Source organism: Bos javanicus, chromosome 5 (assembly GCF_032452875.1).
Source record: "Bos javanicus breed banteng chromosome 5, ARS-OSU_banteng_1.0, whole genome shotgun sequence".
Lineage (NCBI taxonomy): Eukaryota > Metazoa > Chordata > Mammalia > Artiodactyla > Bovidae > Bos > Bos javanicus.
In genome coordinates, this window is record NC_083872.1 from 81,811,251 (window position 1) to 81,835,697 (window position 24,447).

At 37.7% G+C, this 24,447-nt stretch overlaps 1 protein-coding gene across 16 annotated transcripts in view; it reads right to left on the bottom strand.

Annotated features, from left to right (window-relative positions):
- The window catches only part of CCDC91 (coiled-coil domain containing 91), a 395,073-nt gene that overhangs the window by 94,255 nt on the left and 276,371 nt on the right, over positions 1–24,447 (bottom strand). For 15 of the 16 annotated variants that reach the window (XM_061417532.1, XM_061417523.1, XM_061417535.1 and 12 more), the window contains 3 exons: positions 12,911–13,003; positions 12,754–12,822; positions 3,056–3,232 (listed from right to left, as the gene is read on the bottom strand). In XM_061417532.1, the coding sequence (XP_061273516.1) occupies positions 3,056–3,232; positions 12,754–12,822; positions 12,911–13,003 (339 nt within the window). The remainder of the gene's footprint in view (positions 1–3,055; positions 3,233–12,753; positions 12,823–12,910; positions 13,004–24,447) is intronic. The other variant, XM_061417536.1, reaches the window with a different exon arrangement.

A 24,447-nucleotide genomic window follows, 5' to 3' on the forward strand; every position in this document is an offset into this window, starting at 1 on the left:
TAAAAGAGGACTATATTTTTAATCTTGTCTGGGTTAATTAGTTAAATACTTTTGAGAATCTAATAAATGCTACAGAGTATCACTGCAGAAAAATCTGCACATATACACAAATCTTGCATAATTTCAGTAAAATCACAGACTGTCTAGGGCCCCTTTCTATGGAACCCAGATTAAAAATTTGTAAATTATAGAAAAAATTTGTGTCTCTTTCTGTATTCTTATTCTATTGGTCATTGTATCTATCTATATCCTTAGCAGTGCCATACAGTTTTAATTACACCAAGCATCTTTCCTTGGTAGCTCAGTTGGTAAAGAGTCCACTTGTAATGCAGGACACCCTGGTTCCATTCCCAGGTCGGGAAGATCTGCTAGAGAAGGGAAAGGCTACCCACTCCAGTAATCCTGGGCTTCCCTCGTGGCTCAGCTGGTAAAGAATCTGCCTGCAATGTGGGAGACCTGGGTTCGATCCCTGAGCTGAGGAGATCCCCTGGAGAGGGGGGAGGAGGATCTCCACTCCAGTATTCTGGCCTCAAGAATTTCATGGACTGTATGTATAGTCCATGGGGTCACAAAGAGTCAGGCATGACTAAGCGACTTTCACTTTCACAAGCATCTTTCTGCTTCAAAGCCTTTACACTTGCTATTCTCCATACCTGAAATACTCTTTTCCCCTGCTGCTGCTGCTGCTAAGTCGCTTCAGTCGTGTCCAACTCTGTGTGACCCCACAGACGGCAGCCCACCAGGCTCCCCTGTCCCTGGGATTCTCTAGGCAAGAACACTGGATTGGGTTGCCATTTTCCTTTTCCAATGCATGAAAGTGAAAAGTGAAAGTGAAGTCGCTTAGTCATGTCCAACTCTTACCAATCCCATGGACTGCAGCCTACCAGGCTCCTCCGTCCCTGGGATTTTCCAGGCAAGAGTACTGGAGTGGGATGCCATTGCCTTCTCCGACTCTTTTCCCCTAGCTAGTCTCAAAGTAAACTCCTCACTTCAATGCAGGTCTCAGCTCAAATGCTATCTCCTTAAGTCCTTACCTGATTACACTATTTATACATCGGTCCCCTCACTTTTAGCTGCTTAGACAGCTTCACTTTTCTTCATGACCCTGATCACTACTTCATATTTTATTACAACTTTAATAGTTTCCTGTGAGTTTTCTTTACAAGAAGGAAGGGTATTTTTTTTTTTTTTTCACTACTGTATCCTCAGAAATAAGTAAAGTCCCTGGAATATTTCAGGCGGTCTTTTCAATTATTAATGTAAAACACCAAAGTTTGAACATGGCAACTTACTGGCTTATCCTGCTGGTCTAAGTAAGTAAAGTACATAACAGATATATAAGCTCCATCTGCTTCCCAAGAAAAGTAATTTGTCAACTTTCTAGAATAGGACTGTGAGGCTTTAAGAGGCTAAGAGAATGCTAGTTGTTTCACTGTAGTTTTTACTGCAACCATGTGAGAATAAACGTAGTGAGCTGTTTAAGGAAGACTTGGAATACATTTGGTAGGACTACCTCACTTCTGAAAATCAGAGTTACCTGGCAACATTGTTTGTTCTTTCTGTTGTAGATCTTCTCTAGTCAACTGTACACACACACACATACACACTCACGCTTTTTTTTTCTCTTTATCAAAATATGTATCCATTTGTAAGAAAAGAAACACAATATATTTATTCCTGACATGACTGGATTGTCCTCATGGTACCCTGAGCCTATAGAGAATAAATTTCAACATGTCATATACTATAATGTTTCTTATGGACAAGAATACTTACAAATTCACAGAGGAGGGTACTCTTCTATGTTTTTTAGTTTGGGTAATAAACATGTGCTGATTTATTCATGCCCTCTTTCCCAATTTCATGGTGACTAACAGCCCACATCTTTGTGAGGTTAAAGGAGTGGTCTGTGGTCACAAAGAAGTTTTAAGTAAACTCTCCCAAATTAGGATTTAACCAATGATCTTGACATTAGTGGCATGGAATTCCAACCAACTGAACTGACAGACAATTAAACATATATACAATATAACTTTGTGACACTAACATAGGTTACAGAAAGAATTAGAAAATAATCATTATGCTAGTGGAAAAAAGAAAAGAAAAAAAGATAAAATTTATCACATTACTGTTATACTGTTTTCTTATCATAGGTAGATATTACTGACAGATCTGTTTAATTTTCATAATAAACGGGTAATTGTGTGTTTTTGAGAACAAATTTAAGTGACATTAAAAAAAAACTATAACATTGATCCCAGATACTAGAAGCACTCGGTTTCCTAGGGCTTCATTAAAATTAATAAGTCATAAGAAAATCTGGGTTTTTGTTCTCAAAAGCTGAAAAGAAAAGTCATTTCAGTTACATTTATAAAGCATGGTCAAATGAACAATCATGTAAAACAAAGACTTCTACGAATGTTATTTTTTGCTTTTTATGCTTGTTGGAGGGAAGATTTATTCAGTTATCTCATACCTGCGATGCCTAAATGCAGGTATTAATAGAACCATGCGAATTCAATTATAGAAAATTAAACTAATGGATTTTTAACTGTTCATTAATGTAATCAAAAGATATTTTGAATGTAGGCCATATTTGTTGATATGTGTATATTTCATGAGACTACAGGGGTTATTTGTGAGGTTCTACTTTTACTACCAACTACAGGTATATAGCCACACAAATTAGACACAGATGAATCTAGTTAAACTGTTTTCAACACATATATATTATTTTCTTTGATTTTATGTGCATGTGTGTGTTTGTGAAAAAGGAAAACAAGCATATCAAAGAGGAGACAATGTAGTTATAATGATTAAACATAAATTTGGATTCTGACTTCTTTGAAAATAGACTAAAAAGGCAAAATTATCAGCATTAAAAAGTGAAAAGTACAGATATATTAAAAATTATTCAGTTAAAATATTAAACTCAAAAGTAAAATAATTATGCCCAATAAGGTGATTTTAAGTAAGATAAAATAATAGTAAAGTTACTTTATTTTGAGAAAATTTAGAAGAAAGAAAATATTCATAAAGAGCTAATTTTACTAACCTGACTAATTTTTCTCTGCTCTTGTATAGCTTTTTGAATTGCCTGAGATACTTCCTCTTGATCTTTTGCATGCTCAGTCTTCCACAACTCCCTTTCTTCAGCATGGATATTTTCCAAATGTTTTCTTTCTTCTTCTATAGCTTTTAAAACTGCATCCTTCACCACTTCTTTCTCAAGCTTCAAAACAAATAATGACCACAACAAAAATATCTGAGTGAATGACCACAGTAATTCCTTGAATAAGACACACTGGAGTTAACCTAAAAAACACAACACTTTGATCTTACTGGGTTTATTTCTGACATTGTTTTTTTTTTTTTTTTTACTCTTATGTAATAACTGCTATAAAATAAAAACAATTATTTGGTTTTACACAAATAACCAACTTATTTTCATGGTATTTCTAAACTTCAGAGAAAGCCTTAAAGTAGCAGTTTTCAAATTATTTTGCCTTAGGACCTCTTTACACTCTTAAAAATTATAGAGGATTTCTAAGAGCTTTTGTTTACATGGGTTATACATATTAAGATTTTCCACCTTAGATACTCAAACCAGGAGAAGATAAACATATTAACTAATTAAAAATTAATAACATTAAATATATATTAATAATGAATTTTATGAAAATAACTAATTTTCCAAAGTTAAAAAGTTATAAGAATATCTGCAAACCTAGTTACTATCTGACTTAATAGAAGAAAGCTTAGATTCTCACATCTGAGTTCTGTATTAAATCTGCCATGATTTTTTTTTGGCTGAAGTGTATAAGAACAACCCAGCCTCACAAAGATATGAAGTAGAAAATAAAATGTATTTTATACATACTAAATGTATCCAGTTGAGATCACTGTGGATATTCTTTCTGATTTCACAGCAAAACTTAACAAGGAGTAGTTCTTAAAGGTAAGTTGCAATAAGGAAAATAAAATCATGTCAATGAACTTCTTGTACTGTTACATTACAATCTTTTCTTACCTTCTGAATGAATTCTTTACAGATGATTTTTTGAACATTTTTTATTTGGAAAACATTGATTCAATGAGTTATGCATCTCTTTCAGATGTTGACACATTTCTCAATATTATAACCAAAACAGTCATATTTGTTCATACCACCATCAATCTCATTAGAACAGTCTTTAAGTATTAAAAAGTAGAAATAAATCTTCCAAATTTCTAATTTTTGTTTTAAATCTCTAATTTTATCATTGGCAACAAAAACTGTCAGGTTTTTTTTTTCCCCTTAAGGTGTTGGGCTCATTCTGAGTATTTTGGAGAAAGTGTCTGCCTCATACTAAAGTCTGTATAACCCTAGTAATTCAGTAAAATGGCATTCCATGAAAAAAGAGTCCATTTTGGATGGAACTCAAACAGCTGCCTAAGAATTTTCCTCAAGAAAATCATCATACTTTGGTACACAGTAAAGTCCATGGGCCTCCCACTCCTGAGAGAGTTACCACTTTTTATCTTGTTTTCAGCTCACAAGCAAGTTTGACAAAAGCCATTAAAGCTGACAGTCATCTTTTTTTTTAACTCTTGTTTTATTTCACAATTCTTTTGAATCACTCCCTTACTGTGTACACCAATGCCTTCCATGTTGTTTATACCAAATGGTACTTTTTGTTCTTTGTTTAATCCTTATTTTCATGACCTCAAGCAATGTTCTACATAGCTGATTATTTCTGATTTTGTAAAGCCCTCTCTTTTCCTGGTTTGCATGACAGCATGCTGCATATATCCTTCTATGCATCCCGCTGAGTGTTTTCAATTCTTTGGAACGTCTTCCTTTCTCTGGATCTGAAGGAATACTCTGGGAGTTCATAACTTGGCCATCTCCTGTATCATCTATATCAAACATGTTGATTCCATCTTCTATTTCCAGAATTTGGCTATTTTCATTATTTTCCAAGTTACTACTGCTACTTGAGTTCTTTCTGCCATTCACTATCTCTTACCCAGAATTGAGATACATTCTGTTAATTCCTTCTCAGGCTTTGGCCTTTCTTGCTACAGTTTTCCCCAAATTAATATAAGTTACCATTATGACCCACCTATACTTGGAAATTTCAATGTGTCTCTACTTCTCTAAGGAGAAGCCTGGTAGGCTTCAGTCCATGGGGTCGCGAAGAGTCAGACACGACTGAGTGACTTCACTTTCACTTTTCTCTTTCGTGCATTGGAGAAGGAAATGGCAACCCACTCCAGTGTTCTTGCCTGGAGAATCCCAGGGACAGCAGAGCCTGGTGGGCTGCCATCTATGGGGTCACACAGAGTCAGACATGACTGAAGTGACTTCGCAGCAGCAGCAGCAGCTACTTATTTATGGAACAGAATTCCAACTCACTATTCAGAATGTTAGTCATCCTTCAAGGCTCAGTTCAAAAGAAATTTACTATTAAAAACTACTACGACATGGAAACACAATCTATGCACTCGTAATACTTTAATGTGTTCCTTTTTACCTTATTAGTACATAAGGGAGGTTTTTTAATCTGATTGTAAATTCTTTAAGAAAAAGACAAAATCATAGTCATTCTTGAACTTCCACCCCAGCATAGTGATTTGTACATAGGAGACTTTCAACATGTGTTTGCTAAATTTAAATATAAATCCAAAACGAAACACTCAGTGCTCTATTTGTGTTAAAAAATTTAGTAAACAGAAACTTCAATTAAATAGTGCCAGGAGACCATAAGATAGAACATGCTGTGACATGGCAGAGCCCAGCGGGAAGAAGCAAGACTCCTCTACTTTCCCAGTGAGAATTCAGCCAATGAAATGCCATGGACTCTGTTCACCATGGCCCTCCCAACTTCCCTTTCTTCTTCCTCCCTCCCCGTATGGGGACTTGCACATGGCTCACAATATGGTTGCAGACCCTAACTGCAATTCCCTGACAATCCTGAACAGATGCATCATTGCTGGAGAAATATCTGGCATTCTATTTATTTTAGGTCAACACTTTGGTGGCCTGCATAGGGATCAGAGAAGACGCCTGAAGGCTCTGGGGCTACTGAACAGATATGGAACCCAGTGTTACTCACTGCTTTCTTGTTGACTGGAGTTTTGCAGGTACACCTTTCTCCTAGATCCCAAGTTCATGCCCTCTTTGTGTTTGAGGCTCTCCAGGTTTTATTCAGACTCTGTTTAAAGGTTTTGCATTTCTGCTAAAGGCGTTGTTCTGCATGCATTTGGTGCTTCGGTCTGATTTTGAGTTCAGACTGTTTCCATTGAAGCTGGCTGGAAATGCCTTCAGTCCATTCCTTTGGGAACAGTGACTTCTTCACTGAAACTGTATCTGTTTTTCATCCTTAGGCCAATTCTTTGGAAGGGACTATTCTCTGGAAATTGACTGAAAAGGTCTTTGGCCTGGCTTTTCCAGGGCCACGCTGTCTCCTTAGAACTGACTGGTGATAGCTTATAAGCTGTTTGAGCTGTAAGCTGTTAAACTGTTTGAAATTGTCCTTTTAATCTAGAGAAAAACCTCTGAGAAATGAGATCCCACTTATCTAAGTATTTTGAGGTCACTCCCCCTACAGGGACTCCAGCTAAACTGATCTTTAAAAAGGATAGTGCTAATCCTCCTCATGCTCATTTTTGGAAAAAAGAAAAGAAAAAAAGAAAACTGATGTGACTAAAGACAAGTTAGAATATCAGTGGCCATTATGGGAAACTTTTGAAATTTCTAAACTTAATTTCCTTAAAACTGAATTAGATCACAACAGTTCAAAACCTTTCAGAACAGAGTGGTGTGCCTGTTTTGATTGGTATCTTAAGACTTCTCACCATTATCTAAAGCTGAAAATAGTCTCTCTACAAAATAAGATTTTAAGGTTAACTGAGGCAAACAAACAATTAAAGAAAGATGAAATGGTTCCAAAAGCCTCAGGCTCTTCTTCCTTGGTTTCCCCAGCACTATCTTTCTCATCCTTGGATCTTCTTGGCCGGACTCTGCCTCTGGCACCATGTTCCTCCCACCTTTCTGTGCTCTTGATGCCTCCTCTATATCCCATAGTAATTATCCTATCAAACTTACCCTTTTTTCTAAAACTCTTCCCACTCCATTTTCCTCTGAAATATTCAGAACTTTTCTTGTAAAACTAAGCCTTCTGAGGATCCAGAAGTTAAAGTTTTAATTTCTTATATTCTCTGAACTAAAATGGAACTGCAAGTCATAATAAAATATTTTCTCAAAGTAAACTGAAGATCCTCATACATTTGCTGAGGAATTTAATACAGTCATTCAAACTTATCAACAGTGTTCCTCTGACTCATGTCAGCTAGTTCATATGCTTGTCGGTTAAGGCCAGGCCCAGCATAGGATGAAAACCGCTAACTGGGAAAATCCTGAAAGGTCAGGCAATCATTAGATGACTTCATCGAGCAATTCCTGGGGCTTTTTCAAAACCTGTAGATTGAAACAGAATTCAGGATTGCACACAAAAATTGGATGACCCTTTTTATGACTACTATAATCAACTTCAGAATGCTTTTAAGAAAATTCTGGTCTTCCTTCAGATGTTGATTCCACCCAGGCAGCTTTGAATTCTGTATTATTAATAGGCTGAACTGGGACCTCTTTCTTTCCATCTGGTAAAAAGGATGAGGATGGAATGGAAAACTATGTCTACTTCAGACTTAATTAATCTAGCAAACCAGCTCTCTCACACTCTAGATGAGTCACTGGAAAAGAAGAATACCAGGTTTCCTAATCTTCAAATCCAGCAAATGAAGACTTCTAAATGAAACCAAAACCTTCCCAGTTTCTGCTATAATTGCAAAGAGCCAGGCCACTGGAAAAGACTTACAAATTTAGGTACTTTCAGTGTTTTCGATCCTCTAACCAGCCTTTCTCTTGTCCTTTCAATTCTCAGTTGCAGGGTTTTGAGGAACTACAGGGTCTCTTCCCAGTCCTCCCTCTCAGTTGGCTTGGGGAAATATTTTTCGTGATTGAGGATGAATCTCTTCCTGTCTTAACCAACAACAAAGGCATAGTCTCAGGGTTCCATCTCATTACTATAATGCAGCTCCTGCTGCAGTTCAAATATCTAATGAACTTCTTTTATTCATGGTCTATAGATTTCAGAGTGGACTGAAAGAAGCCTCCCCTCACAGACAGGATATTCTCTCTTCTGTGGCTAAGGTACTTTTAAAAAAGTTTGTCCCTACCTGAGGAGCTCATTTCAAACATCATAGTGATCTAGAAATCCATTTTACTGGCTATGCACTTCAACAAGTTTGTGTTGTTTGGCTGGTTTTAAAACATTTTCACTGTGCTTGTTGTTTGTTGCTACTTAGTCACTAAGCCATGTCCAACCCTTTGCAACTCCATGGACTGCAGCATGCCAGGCTTCTCTGCCCTTCACTATATGCTGGAGTTTGCCCAAACTCATGCCCATTGAGTCCATCATCTCATTCTCTGCTGCCACCTTCTGCTTTTGCCTTCAATCTTTCCCAGCATCAGGGTATTTTCCAATGAGTTAGCTCTTTATATCAGGTGGCCAAAGTACTGGAGCTTCAGCTTCAGAATCAGTTCTTCCAGTGAATATTTAGAATTCATTTCCTTTAGGATTGACTGGTTTGATCTCCTTGCAGTCCAAGGGACTCTCAAGAGTCTTCTCCAGCACCATAATCAAAAGCATCAATTCTTCAACCCTCATCCTTCTTTAAGTATGGTCCGCCTCTTACATCCACATATGACTACTAGAAAAACCATAGCTTTGATTATACGGACTTTGTCCGTAAACTGATGTCCTTGCTTTTTAATACGCTGTCTAGGTTTGTCATAGCTTTCTTCCAAGGAGCAAGTGTCTTAATTTCATGGCTGCAGTCACTGTATGCAGTGATTTTAGAGCCCAATAAAAAAAAAATCTGTCACTGTTTCCACTTTTTCCCCTTCTATTTGCCATGAAGTGATGGGACTGGATGCCATGATCTTAGTTTTTTCATGTTGAGTTTCAAGCCAGCTTTGTAACTCTTCTGTTTCCACCTCATCAAGAGGCTCTTTAGTTCCTCCTCACGTCTCTCCCATTAGAGTAGCATCTTCTGCATAACTGGAGGTTGCTGCTATTTCTCCCAGCAATCTTGAATCCAGCTTGTGCTTCCTCTACCCTGGCATTTTGCATGATGTACTATGCATGTAAGTTAAATAAGCAAGATGACGATATATAGCCTTGTCTTCTCCTTTTCCATGAACCAGTCAGTTGTACCATGTCCAGGTCCACTGCTTCTTGACCTGCATACGGGTTTCTCAGGAGACAGGTAAAGTGGTCTGCTACTCTCATCTCTTTAAGAATTTTCTAGTTTGTTGTGATCCATACAAACACTTTAGTGTAGTCAGTGAAAAGAAGTAGTTGTTTTTCTGGAATTCATTTGCTTTCTATATCATCCAACAAATGGATCACAGCCTTGTCATGGTGAAGGGGCTTGTGTAACTCAATGAAGTTCATGACCACCAAAGATGGATGGGTTATAGTGAAGAGTTTTGAAAAAATGTGGTCCACTGGAGGAGGGAATGGCAAACCACTCCAATATTCTTGCTGTGAGAACCCCATGAACAGTATGAAAAGGCAAAAAGGTGTGACACCAGAAGATAAATCCTCCAGGTTGGAAGGTGTCCAATATGCTACTAGGGGAGAGTGAAGGGCAATTATTAATAGTTCCAGAAATAATTCAGAGGTTGGGCCAAAAGAGGAATGATACTCAGCTGTGGATGTTCCTGGTGGTGAAAGTAAATCTGAAGCTGTTAAAAAAAAAAGAATATCACATAGGAACCTGGAATGTCAGGTCTGTGAATCAAGGTAAATTAGATATGGTCAAGCAGGAGATGGCAAGAGTAAACATCGATGTATTAGGAATCAGTGAACTAAATTGGATGAGAATGGTGAATTTAATTCAGAGCACCATTATATCTACTACTGTGGGTAAGAATCCTTTAGAAGAAATGGAGTAGCTGTCATAGTCAACAAAAAGTCCAAAATGCAGTACTTGGGTGCAATCTCAAAAATGACAGAATGATCTTGGTTCATTTCCAAGGCAAGCCATTCAACATCATAGTAATCCAAGTCTATGCCCTGACCACTAATGCTGAAGAAGCTGAAGTTGGCCAGTTTTATGAAGATCTACAAGACGTTCTAGAACTAACACCAAAACAATATATCCTTTTCATCATAGGGGACTGAAATATAAAAGTAAGAACTCAAGAGATACTTGGAGTAACAGGTAAATGTGGCCTTGGAGTACAAAATGAAGCAGGGCAAAGGCTAACTAAGAGTTTGTCAAGAGAACACACTGATCATAGCAAACAGCCTTTTGCAACAACAGAAGAGACAACTCGACACATGGACACCAAAGTGTTAGTCCCTCAGTCATCTACAACTCTTTGCAACCCCTTGGACTCTAGCCCACCAGGCTCCTCTGTCCACGGAATTCTCCAGGCAAGAATACTGGAGTAGGGAGCCATTCCTTTCTCCAGGGAATCTTCCTGACCCAGGGATCAAAGTCAGGTCTCCTGATTACAGATGTATTCTTTACTGTCTGAGCCACCAGGGAAATCCCTACACATGGACATCACCAGATGATCAATGCCAAAATCAGACATTATATTCTTTGCAGCCAAAGATGGAGAAGCTCTATACAGTCAGCAAAATTAACACCTGGGGCTTACTGTGGCTCAGACCATGAGCTCCTTATTGCAAAATTCAGGTTTTCCTGCTTTCTTCAATCTAAGCAAGGTAGAGAAAGTAGGCCATTCACTGTGCTTACCACCCTTAATCCCTCTGGCTTAGCTGAATACACTCATAGCATACTGAGATTCAGTTAGCAAAATTTCTTTCCAAATCCCAGGTCCACCCCTTTTGGAACTCATATAATGCTCACCCCTCTTAAAAAATATTTATTTACTTTGCTGTACCTGATCTAAGTTACAGCATGCGGGGCCTTTGATCTTGTTGTGGCATACGGGATCTTCAGTTATGGCATGCAGGACCAAAGAGTTCGCATGACACAATTAAATCATTCCAAATGTCACAACTAAACTCTCACCCTCCAAGACAGTCACAAGACATCCAATGCACTTGGCTCCTGCCTTTTTGGACCCACAACTAACAAAAGGAGCGATACTCCAATATTGCAAAGGCCTAGTTGTTCCCATTAAGAACAACCATGAAGAACATGTTTCCATGAAGAACAACTGTGCCTTGGTAGAGGAAGCCTTTTCACAACATACCCTTGAGAGGTGACGACCTTAAGCATCATACCTTGAACCTGGAATGTGCCTACTGGAAGACATACTTCCAGAAGAATGCTCTTCCACCTCACTGAAGACGCCCCTATCAGGCACTGATAACTAGCCCCTGCACTATCAAACTCCAAGGAACAGACTCTTGGATTCACAGTACATAGCTTAAGAAAGCATGGAACCCCAACTGGTCATGCACGTCATCTGGTGACCTGAAAGTAAAGACTTCCTAGAAATGAAGTCGATGACATCTGATGAGATAGTTTTCCCCAGATACCTAGACCAGGCTTGTTAGAAGTTTGCCACCAAACCTTTGATGATGATGATATAACACTTCAGATGATCTCTGATGTCTACAATTTTGATAACATGTGGACTTTAGATAAAAACTGCCTAAGATGTCTCCCTCCTACCCCTCCTTCTTACTTGAATGCAACTGCAACAGTTCTCCAACCTGCACCACTTTCCTTCTGACAATGATGGACAAAAATTGCTGTAACCAGAAACCATGGTTCTTAATCTGTGATGTTTTCAGAGAAAGCTCTTGATCAAAGGGGAAAATGTAAAAAAATTCAGAAACAGAAACCTCAATTAAATAGTGTCAGGAGACCCCTTTAAGGGGGAGCTGTCACACCCTGCAACTATAGTAGAGCCCAAGAGGAAGAAGAAAGACCCCTCTTCTTTCCTGCCAGGGACTCAGCCAACGACAAGCCATGAACTCTGTATTTCCTGCAACCCTTACAACTTCCTTTCCTCTCTATTAAAGTGTTCTTATTGCCACATGGGAATTTGTATGTGGCTTGGACGCTAGCAGACCCCAAATTGAAATTCTCTCATAATACTGAAAAAACGTACTTTTGTTGGACAAATATCTGATGGTGTATTTCAGGTCAGCATATGTATACATTAGCATACATATATTTAAAATCTATGCATATACTACACAGATGATTTATTTCAAAGTTGGCTTTAAAAATCATACACCTTGATAAACGCATATGTACATACAAATAAACACATATACTCAATACTTGTGTGATACCTGTCAAATACCAAGTGGATATTGTTGCACCTATGTAGATATATTGTTTTTAACATATGATTGATAATCTAAATGTAAAGCATTTCAATATCATTACCGTGTGTAATGTATGTTTAATAAGAATACAAACAGCAGAAGAGGAAAAAAATTCTTAAATTTTCTGGATGAAATATTTTACAAGTATACTGAGTATACCATTAATGAACTCAGTTTATTAATTCCACTTACTTACAAAGAAATTTATTACTGATGGGTCTATACCAGGTAAATACTTATGCATAAATATAACAAAAACAATTCTTACATGAGACCAACAACATTCACTTTAGGCTTTGAGGAGGGGGTAAACATAAAAACAATTGGACTAATAAAAAGTATTAGAATTAAACCTCACAATAAACTTTGCAGATAGAAATACCTTTGCAGCAGATATTAATGCTTCTTTATTTTTTTGCCTTTCTTCCTCCAAACATTTTTCCAATATTTCCTGTAAATGATAAGACAGTTAGACATTACAGTATTATTTGGGACAACAGAACATTCTTTCCACACTCTAAGCAAAATTAAAATATTACCTTCTGTTCTTGAGATTGCTGAGTCAAAGCTTCCTTTATTTTTTCTTTTAACAGTTCCTTCTCTGTGTCAAGCATTTCAAGGAGCCTCTGATGCTACAAGGAAAGTTAACTGCATTACGATTATGGCTCTGAGATAGATAACCTATCAACACGGAGAACAGCTGGTAGAATTCATTTGAAGTAGTTACCAGGGGAAATAAGAAAGTTGGCTAAAATGAGGGCTTAGGAGCCAAAAAATCTGAATTCCCATTTCTTTCATCAGTCAAGACATACTTTTTTAATCCCCAAATTCAGTATAGTAGATGACATGAAATTTAATTTGAAAGATATTCCAAATATGAAGTGAATCAGAAAATGATAAAATGTCCTTTTCCAAAATTAAACTTGGCAAATATACTCATTAAAATTATTATTAGTAGCTTACAGTGAGAGCAATCAGATTATAACTGATGTCTGCCTGATGAAATATTATCCTAACAGAATATTTGTGTTTCTAGTAAAGTACTGCTAAAGAAATTGAAAGATCATTAGTCTCATCCTAAGATTTTGCTAGAGATTCAAAAAAATAAATAAATAAATCTATGAAAGTAGTCAAAGGAATAGTATTGTGATAGCTAATGTTAAAGAATACAGAGTTCATGTATTCATTTTTATTCAACTGTAGTAGTAAAAAAGCACACAGAGTCATTATCAAATTATCATAATTCAAACTTGGAGTTTGAATGAAGTTTTGTTGAGAAAATTTGACCTCTATGGCCTCAACACCTTCAATATAGATAAGCCAGATACTTGCTCTGAACAGTGCTCTCAGGGAAAGCAAAATATATGTATTCCCATTCACACAGATTTCACCTCAGTTATTAAAGGCAAATAAGATATTTTCTCAGATTTATAACTATTTACATAAGTTCAGTTCAGTTCAGGTCAGTCGCTTAGTCGTGTCTGACTCTTTGCGACCCCATGAATCGCAGCACACCAGGCCTCCCTGTCCATCACCAACTCCCGGAGTTCACTCAGACTCATGTCCATCGAGTTGGTGATGCCATCCACCAATCTCATTGTCTGTCGTCCCCTTCTCCTCCTGCCCCCAATCCCTCCCAGCATCAGAGTCTTTTCCAATGAGTCAACTCTTCGCATAAGGTGGCCAAAGTACTGGAGTTTCAGCTTTAGCATCACTCCTTCCAAAGAAATCCCAGGGCTGATCTCCTTTAGAATGGACTGGTTGGATCTCCTTGCAGTCCAAGGAACTCTCAAGAGTTTTCTCCAACACCACAGTTCAAAGGCATCAATTTTTTGGCGCTGAGCTTTCTTCAAAGTCCAACTCTCACATCCATACATGACCACTGGAAATACCATAGCCTTGACTAGACAGACCTTTGCTGGCAAAGTAATGTCTCTGCTTTTCAATATGCTATCTAGGTTGGTCATAACTTTCCTTCCAAGGAGTAAGCGTCTTTTAATTTCATGGCTGCAATCACCATCCGTAGTGATTTTGGAGCCCCCCAAAATAAAGTCTGACACTGTTTCCACTGTTTCCCCATCTATTTGCCATGAAGGGATGGGACCAGATGCCATGATCTTCGTTTTCTGAATGTTGAGAGTTTTAAGCCAACTTTTTCACTCTCCTCTTTCACTTTCATCAAGAGGCTTTTTAGTTCCTCTTTACTTTCTGCCATAAGGGTGGTATCATCTGCATATCTGAGGTTATTGATATTTCTCCCAGCAATCTTGATTCCAGCTTGTGCTTCTTCCAGCCCAGCGTTTCTCATGATGTACTCTGCATAGAAGTTAAATAAGCAGGGAGACAATATACAGCCTTGACATATGCCTTTTCCTATTTGAAACCAGTCTGTTGTTCCATGTCCAGGTCTAACTGTTGCTTCCTGACCTGCATATAGGTTTCTCAAGAGGCAGATCAGGTGGTCTGGTATTCCCATCTCTTTTAGAATTTTCCAGTTTATTGTGACCCACACAGTCAATAAAGCAGAAATAGGTGTTTTTCTGGAACTCTTGCTTTTTCAATGATCCAGCGGATATTGGCATTTTGATCTCTGGTATTTACATAAGAGCCTCCTTTAAATATGAACCAATTTCTGATACTCAGCATTTTAAAACAGATCTATGTCATTCAAAGTTGTTCTGATTTAAATGGCTTTTAGGCAGAAAATCTAAGTTTAGAGTAAGTGACCAAACAGAAAGTTAAGATAGTCTCTGATTTCTATTTTTAATCTTAATGCTTTTATCTTAATTTTTCAAGACAATAAGAAAAATTACCAAAAAATGTGATTTTTCTTTAAAAACAAATCTAAACTGCAATATAAATTATGACACCATGAAAAAAAAATTGTTGGTATCCTATGAATTTGTGGAAATCATTTGAATAACAAATCAGTAGGCCTACCATATGATATATAATAACAAAGACTTTAACGTTATATTCTTTGGAAGTCTAAATGCACACAGAATTTCATGAAGTCAGAAACAACACCTAATACTCTTTATAAAACACACGATAAAATGTTTAACCAGGCAAATAATTAGACACAAAAATGATAAGTACAATTCTCACTTGAGACTGAAAATATTCAATTTAGGCTTTGAAATGAGGGTAAACATAGCAAAAATGGAACAAGTAAAAATTTCCAGAATTAAACTACAGAAGAAATTTTTAAGAGTTTTCAATAATATTGAAAGTGATTTCTCCTTAAAATGAACAGTTAATAAATCAGACTAATGGAGATCAGTAAGTAATTAACTATAAGTAGGCCACCTTTTTCTGATGCTTCTCTTGTGGCACAGTCATAAGTAATCCACCTGGCAATACAGGAGATGTGGGTTTAATCCCTGAGTCGGGAAGATTCCCAGGAGAAGGAGATGACAGTGCTCTCTAGTACTCCTGCCTGAGAAACTCCATGAACATGGGAGCCTGGTGGGCTACAGTCCATGGGGTCACAAAGAATTGGACAAGACTTAGTGACTAAACAACAAAGAAGCCACATTTCTCCAAGGGTCCAAAAAGAACTAGTAAAAGGCGATACAGTAGCTAAAAATGACAATGCAAGGTTAGAAAATTCATTTCTGAACTTCATTTCTTAACTCTATAGTACACTATAACAAAACACTATTTTTGAGCTTGTTTGAGCCAAAATAAACTCAGGATAATAATTTGAAAGAAGCACCCTACATAAAATATACCTTAAGTAAAATTATAGATCTACTGGAGAAAATACAAAGTAACTACCATATATATATGTGTGTGTGTGTGTGTGTGTGTGTGTGTGTGTGTGTGTGTGTGCATATACATATACACATACATATAAAATAATAGCTAACATTTTTGAGCATTTTAAAGTTTCAGACGTTGTTAAAAGTATTTTACATGTAATTGTACCGGCTGCAGTCCAGGGGTTCGCTAAGAGTCGGACACGACTGAGTGACTTCACTTTCCCTTTTCACTTTCATGCACTGGAGAAGGAAATGGCAACACACTCCAGTGTTCTTGCCTGGAGAATCCCAGGGATGGGGGAGCCTGGTGGGCTGCCGTCTATGGGGTCGCATAGAGTCGGACACGACTGAAGTGACTTAGCAGCAGCAGTACCATAATAAACATAAGAAACTGCTAAACTGAATGACAGTCTTCCTCATTTTCAGACTAAGTTATGTGAGACACAGAGAGGCTAAGAAATTTTCAGGTCTTGAAGGAAGAGCTTCAGCAATAATTATATCTATACACTCATTTTCAGCAGTAATAATCATTTAATAGCTAAAAGCAGTGGCAGTGTTACCTAGTTACTAAAGCTACATGATGTAAGTATTATAACATTTGGCGTTAAAAGGATTTGAGTAATCTGCTTTTGATTTTGTTTTTTTCAGAATAATATTAAAACGATTCTTTGAATAAATATCCCTTGATATTAGGAAATATGATTGAAAAATATATTTAATGGTATGGGAGAAGGTCAGTTTTCATTCCAATCCCAAAGAAAGGCAATGCCAAACAATGTTCAAACTACAGGACAACTGCACTTAACTCACATGCTAGCAAAGAAAGGCTCAAAATTCTCCAAGCCAGTCTTCAACAGTATGTGAACTGTGAACTTCTAGATGTTCAACCTGGATTTAGAAAAGGCAGAGGAACCAGCGATCAAATTGCCAACATCCGTTGGATCATAGAAAAAGCAAGACAATTCCAGAAAAACATCTACAGCTGCTTTATTAATTACTCTTCCAAAGCCTTTGACTCTGTAAATCACAATAAACTCTGGAAAATTCTTTAAGAGACAGGAATACTAGACTACCTTAGCTGCCTCCTGAGAAATCTGTATGTAGGTCAAGAAGCTGGACATGGAACTACGAACTGGTTCCAATTTTGGAAAGTAGTACGTCCAGCCTGTATATTGTCACCCTGCTTATTTAACTTCTATAGAGAAAACATCATGCGAAATGGTGGGGTGGATGAAGCACAAGCTAGAATCAAGATTGCCAGGAGAAATGTTAATAACCTCAGGTATGCAGATGACACCACCCTTATCGTAGAAAGTGAAGAGGAACTGAAGAGCCTCTTGTTGAAGGTGAAAGAGGAGAGTGAAAACATTGGGTAAAAGTCAACATTCAAAAAACTAAGATCAAGAGAACACTCTACACATAGAAATCACCCCATGGTCAACACTGAAATCAGATTATATTATAATCTGAATATATTTTTGCAGCCAAAGGTGGAGAAGTTCTATACAGTCAACAAAAACAAGACCGGGAACTGAATGTGGCTCAGATCATGAACTCCTTATTGCCAAATTCAGACTAAAATTGAAGAAAGTAGGGAAAACCACTAGATGGTTCAGGTATGACCTAAATCAAATCCCTTACGATTATACAGTGGAAGTGAGAAATAGATTTAAGGGACTAGATCTGATAGACAGAGTGCCTGATGAACTATGGATGGAGATTCGGGACACTGTACAGGAGACAGAGATCAAGAACATCCCCAAGAAAAAGAAACGCAAAGAAGCAAAATGGCTGTCAGAGGAGGTCTTAGAAATAGCTGTGAAAAGAAGGGACGCAAAAAACAAAGGAGAAAAGGAAAAATATACCCATTTGAATGCAGAGTTCCAAAGAATAGCAAGGAGAGATAAGGAAGCCTTCCTCAGTGATCAATGCAAAGAAATAGAGGAAAACAATAGAATGGGAAACACTAGGATCTCAAGAAAATTAAAGACAATAAAAGGAACATTTCATGCAAAGATGGGCTCAATAAAGGACAGAAACGGTATGGACCTAACAGAAGAAGAAGATATTAAGAACAGCTAGCAAAAATACACAGAACTATACAAAAAAGATCTTCAAGACCCAGATAACCTCAATGGTGTGATCACTCACCTAGAGACAGACATTCTGGAAAATGAAGTCCAGTGGCCCTTAGGAAACATCACTATGAACAGAGCTAGTCGAGGTGATGGAATTCCAGTTGAGCTATTTCAAATCCTAAAAGATGATGCTGTTAAAGTGCTGCACTCAATAGGCCAGGAAATTTGGAAAACACAGCAGTGGTCACAGGACTGGAAAAAGTCAGTTTTCATTCCAATCCCAACAAAGGGCAATGCTAAAGACTGTTCAAACTATGGTGCAATTGCACTCATCTCACACATTAGCAAAGTAATGCTCAAAATCCTCCAAGCCAGGCTTCAACAGGTAAACCTCCAGATTTGAAACTGGATTTAGAAAAGGCAAAGGAACCAGAGATCAAATCGCCACCATCCGCTGGATAATAGAAAAAGCAAGAGATTTGCAGAAAAACATCTACTTATGCTGTACTGATTATGCCAAAGACTTTGACTATGTAGATCACAACAAACTGTGGAAAACTGTCCAAGAGAGGGGAATACTAGACCACCTTACCTGCCTCCTGAGAAATCTATATGCAGGTCAAGAAGCAACAGTTAGAACTGGACATGGAACAACAGACTGGTCCCCAAATGGGAAAGTACTATGTCAAGGCTGTATTATTGTCACTGTGCTTATTTAAATTCTATGCAGAGTACATCATGTGAAATGCCAGGCCGGATGAAGTACAAACTGGAATCAAGATTGTGAGGAGAAATATCAATAATCTCAGATATGTAGATGACACCACCCTTATGGCAGAAAGTGAAGAAGAACTAAAGAATCTCTTGATGAAAGTAAAAGTAGAGTGTGGAAAAGCTGGCTTAAAACTGAACATTCAAAAAAACAGATCATGACATTCAGTCCCATCAATCCATTGCAAATAAATGAAGAAATAAGGGAAACAGTGAGACTATTTTCTTGGGCTCCAAAATCACTGCATACGGTGACCAAAGCCATGGAATTAAAAGACGCTTGCTCCTTGGAAGAAAAGATATGAGAAACCTAGACAGCATATCAAAAAGCAGAGACATTACATTGCCAACAAAGGTCCATCTAGTCATGCTATGGTTTTCCCAGTAGTTGTGTATGGATGTGAGAGTTGGAGTATAAAGAAAGCTGAGCACTGAAGAACTGATGCTTGAACTGCGGTGTTGGAGAAGACTCTTGAGAGTTGCTTGCACTGCAGGGAGATCAAACCAGTCAATCCTAAAGGAAATCAGTCCTGGGTGTTCATTGGAAGGACTGATGTTGAAGCTGAAACTCCACTACTTTGGCCACGTGATGCAAAGAAACGACTGATTGAAAAGACCCTGATGCTGGGATATATTGAAGGCAGAGAAGAAGAGGATGACAGAGGATAAGATGGTTGGAAGGCATCATTGACTTGATGGACATGAGTTTGAGCAAACTCCTAGATTTGGTGATGGACAGGGAAGCCTGGCGTGCTGCACTCCATGGGGTCACAAAGAGTAGGAGTCAACTGAGTGACTGAACTGAATTGAAAATTGCCATTTTAGTGATTTGTTTGGGTGTGTATAACAGGGATAGAGGAAATGACCACATTAAATTCACCTTATGTATCTAGATTTAGAATCATTTAAAATATTTTAATTATATTGGTCATTTTTTGAGAGACCATGTCCAGGCACCATATTAGGAACTTTGTAAATATTAACGATCTGCACAATAGTTCAGAAATGTGTTATTACATTTGACAGGTATTAAAACTGAGTTCAGAGAGGTTATGTAAACTGCTGAGGTCTCACCTGACTAATAAATGGTTAGGCTGAGATTAGAACTCAAGAGATACAAAACCAAAGGGCTTTGTATACAAAAGCCCTTTGTTTTTTGGATACAAAACCCAAGGGTTTTACTCTAGATTCCTGAGAATTAACATACAACTAAAGATGGCTCAATAAAGGACAGAAATGGTATGGACCTATCAGAAACAGAAGATATTAAGAGGTCACAAGAATACACAGAAGATCTGTACAAAAAAGACCTTCATGACTTTGATAATCACGATGGTGTGATCACTCATCTAGAGCCAGACATCCTGGAATGTGAAGTCAAGTGGGCCTTGGGAAGCATCACCACAAACAAAGCTAGTGGAGGTGATGGAATTCCAGTTGAGCTATTTCAAATCCTAAAAGATGATGCTGTGAAAGTGCTGCACTCAACATGTCAACAAATTTGGAAAATTCATCAGTGACCACAGGACTGGAAAACGTCAGTTTCCATTCCAATCCCAAAGAAAGGCAATGCCAAAAAATGCTCAAACTACTGCACAATTGCACTCATCTCCCACGCTAGTAAAGTAATGCTCAAAATTCTCAAAACCAGGCTTCAACAATACATGAACTGTGAACTTCCAGATGTTCAAGCTGGATTAGAAAAGGCAGAGGAACCAGAGATCAAATTGCCAACATCCCCTGGATTATCAAAAAGGCAAGAGAGTTCCATAAAAACATCTATTTCTGCTTTACTGACTATGCCAAAGCCTTTAACTGTGTGGATCACAATAAACTGTAGAAAATTCTGAAAGAATGGGAATACCAGACCACCTGACCTGCCTCTTGAGAAACCTGTATGCAGGTCAGGAAGCAACAGTTAGAACTGGACATGGAACAGCAGACTGGTTCCAAATAGGAAAGGAGTAAGTCAAGGCTGTATATTGTCACCCTACTTATTTACTTATATGCAGAGTACATCATGAAAAACACTGGGCTGGAAGAAGCACAAGCTGGAATCAAGATTGCTGGGAGAAATATCAATAACCTCAGATATGCAGATGACACCACCCTTATGGCAGAAAGTGAAGAAGAACTGAAGAGTCTCTTGATGAAAGTGAAGGAGGAGAGTAAAAGTTGGCTTATAGCTCAACATTCAGGAAACTAAAATTATGACATCCGGTCCCATCACTTCACTGCATATAGATGGGGAAACAGTGGAAACAGTGGCAGACTTTATTTTGGGGGGCTTGAAAATTACTGCAGATTGTGATTGCAGCCATGAAATTAAAAGACGCTTACTTCTTGGAAGGAAAGTGATGACCAACCTAGATAGCATATTAGAAAGCAGAGACATTGCTTTGCTGACAAAGGTTCATCTAGTTGAAGCTATGTTTTTTCCAGTAGTCATGTATGGATGTGAGAGTTGGACCATAAAGCTGAGCAATGAAGAATTGATGCTTTGGAACTGTGGTGTTGGAGAAGACTCTTGAGAGTACCTTGGACTGCAAGGGGATCCAACCAGTCAATCCTAAAGAAAATAAGTCCTGAATATTCTTTGGAAGGACTGATGCTAAAGCCGAAGCTCCAATACTTTGGCCACCTGATGGGAAGAACTGACTCATTGGAAAAGACCCTGATGCTGGGACAGACTGAAGGCAGGAGAAGGGGATGACAGAGGATGAGACAGTTGGATGGCATCACCGACCCAATGCACATGAGTTTGAGCAAGCTCCAGGAATTGGTGCTGGACAGGGAAGCCTGGTGTGCTACAGTTCATGGGATTGCATAGAGTTGGACTGAGCAATTGAACTGAACTGATAGTCATTTTAGCAATCTCATTGTGGCCTTTACTTTCATTTTCCTAATAACCAAGCATTTGAACATCTTTAAAAATGCTACTTCTACTTCTGATAGTATATTTTAACTACTCCTTTTCAAATATTACTATTCATAGTACTATCTGTAGAAGAAGGAAAATTATTGGAGCTCTTTTTTCAACTTGGATTTGAGGTTTGTTCACTGACTATTTTCATTATTTAATCACATTAAGGTAGAAATTAAAAAGTATTGAGAGATAACTTGGCCAAAAAGGTTTCAGACTCTCTTTATTAAATCTAAAATAAAATATAAAGCATATCTGGAGATTGCCTGTATTACTTCTGTTGCCTGCCTCAATAGAGAATTCCCTACTTGTCTAAATTAAAATTTAGCACCATGAAAGTTTTGTGATATAAGGGATAATCAGTACAGTCTTTGTACCTTACTAGCAGACCATTCCAAGGTGAGGATGTTCTGAACACCTTTTGTTACATACCTCAGAGCCGGAATTCAATCAATGAAAATATTTAATCATATGACTCTTTAAATATTTACAATTTTGAAACAAAGAAGTCCTTTCTACAGAATTTGCAAGACACAGCCTTATAAAACTTTGAAAGGCATTATGAAAATGAGTTGAAATCTAAACCAGTAAATCTCATTTAGAAACACTGAAGAGCTTACTATACTCTGATTATCTAAAATATCCTATTGATTGCTTCTTAAAACTATACTGAAATTTTAGTAATTTTTAAAGCAATTTAAAGAAATAAAGACAAACTACAGAGTCCCGTTAATCTTACGGAGTAGGTGCTTAGTGTAACAATACCAAGAACAGCCCTTTGAAATTCAGCCTAAAACAAAAGGCATTCAGAAGTGGGTTATTCTTTTCCCATATTATGGAAGAAATTTTTCCAAGAGAAAAATTTTTGATATAGACTCAAATATAAATATAGAGGTTATGTGGTTTTCACATGATTTTTGCAAAAAAAGAAAAGAAAAAAAATCCTCTTTCCTGTAATGTGACTCATAGAAGATACTGTAAACAGATTTAATCACAATCATACGTAGATAGTTTTTGAACATCAGATTTTTGACTGAGGAATCCGAGAAGCTCATGTTCAGGTATACAGTTATCAATTTATCACAAGTCCACAAACTTCACATTATCTTATACGTACAGCATATATTCTGCACATTCCAATAGCATAAACATTGAAAAAAGATAAAGAGGTCTGGTGAAAGTGAAAGTTGCTCGGTCGTGTCTGACACTTTGTGACGCCACGGGCTATACAATCCATGGAATTCTCCAGGTCAGAATGCTGGAATGGGTAGCCTTTCCTTTATCCAGGGGATCTTTCCAACCCAGGAACTGAACCCAGATATCCCGCATTGTAGGAGGATTCTTTACCAGCTGAGCCACAAGGGAAGCCTGAAAGGTGGTCTTAAATCACACGTTCATATGAACATGATTTGATGGATACTAAATAAATGCAATAAATGTCTTAATATAATGTTGAGTTACAGCTGCTTCATCTCTTCATGGGCTAATACATTAAATATAAACATAAATAAGATGAACTATAGATCTACTTAAAACATTTTTACCACAAACTCCATAATATCAATAAACTTCTTAAAATGAATAAAATAAGACTAAAGACGTATGTGTGTTAAGTTCCTCAGTCGTGTCTGATTCTTTGCGACTCAATGGACTATAGATTGCCAGGTTCCTCTGTCCATGGAACTTTTCAGGCAAGAATACTGAAGTGGGTAGCCATTCCCTTCTCCAGGGTATCTTCCCAACAAAGGGACTGAACCAAAGTCTCCTGCACTGCAGGCAGGTTCTTTACCATCTGAGCCGCCAGGGAAGCCCAAGACTAAAGATAGATTATACTTAATTTATTTCACCAAATAGACATAATTTTTAATATGCATAAAGAATGGAAGCAATCAGGTTATTCCCCCAACTTAAACAGGTGTTTGATCTGAGGGAGTAATATGAACGGATGAAGCCAAAACTGAGGAAGAAGGCAAGGATGATGCCTCTCACCTCTGCTTTTCATCACTGAACTAGATGTCTTAGCTAATGCAACACAGTAAAAATCGGAGATAAAAAGGGAGAAGAAATTAGGCTGTCTTTCTTCACAGATAGCATGATTATCTTTGTAGAAAATCTGGAAGAATTAACTTAAAAATTCCTGGAATTGATAAGCAATTATAATAACATTGTAGTATATAATACTAATACACAAAAGCCAATCCCTTTCCTATACAGCAAACAACTTTGAAATCAAAGTCACAATCAGTTCAGTTCAGTTGCTCAGTTGTGTTCCACTCTTTGCGACCCCATGGACTGCAGCATGCCAGGCCTCCCTGTCCATCACCAACTTCCACAGCTTGCTCAAACTCATGTCCATCAAGTCAGTGATGCCATCCAGCCATCTCATCCTCTGTCATCCCCTTCTCCTCCTGCCTTCAATCTTTCCCAACAACAGAGTCTTTTCCAATGAGTCAGTCCTTCACATCACGTGGCCAAAGCATTGGAGTTTCAGCTTCAGTATCACTCCTTTCAGTGAATATTCAGGACTGATTTCCTTTAGG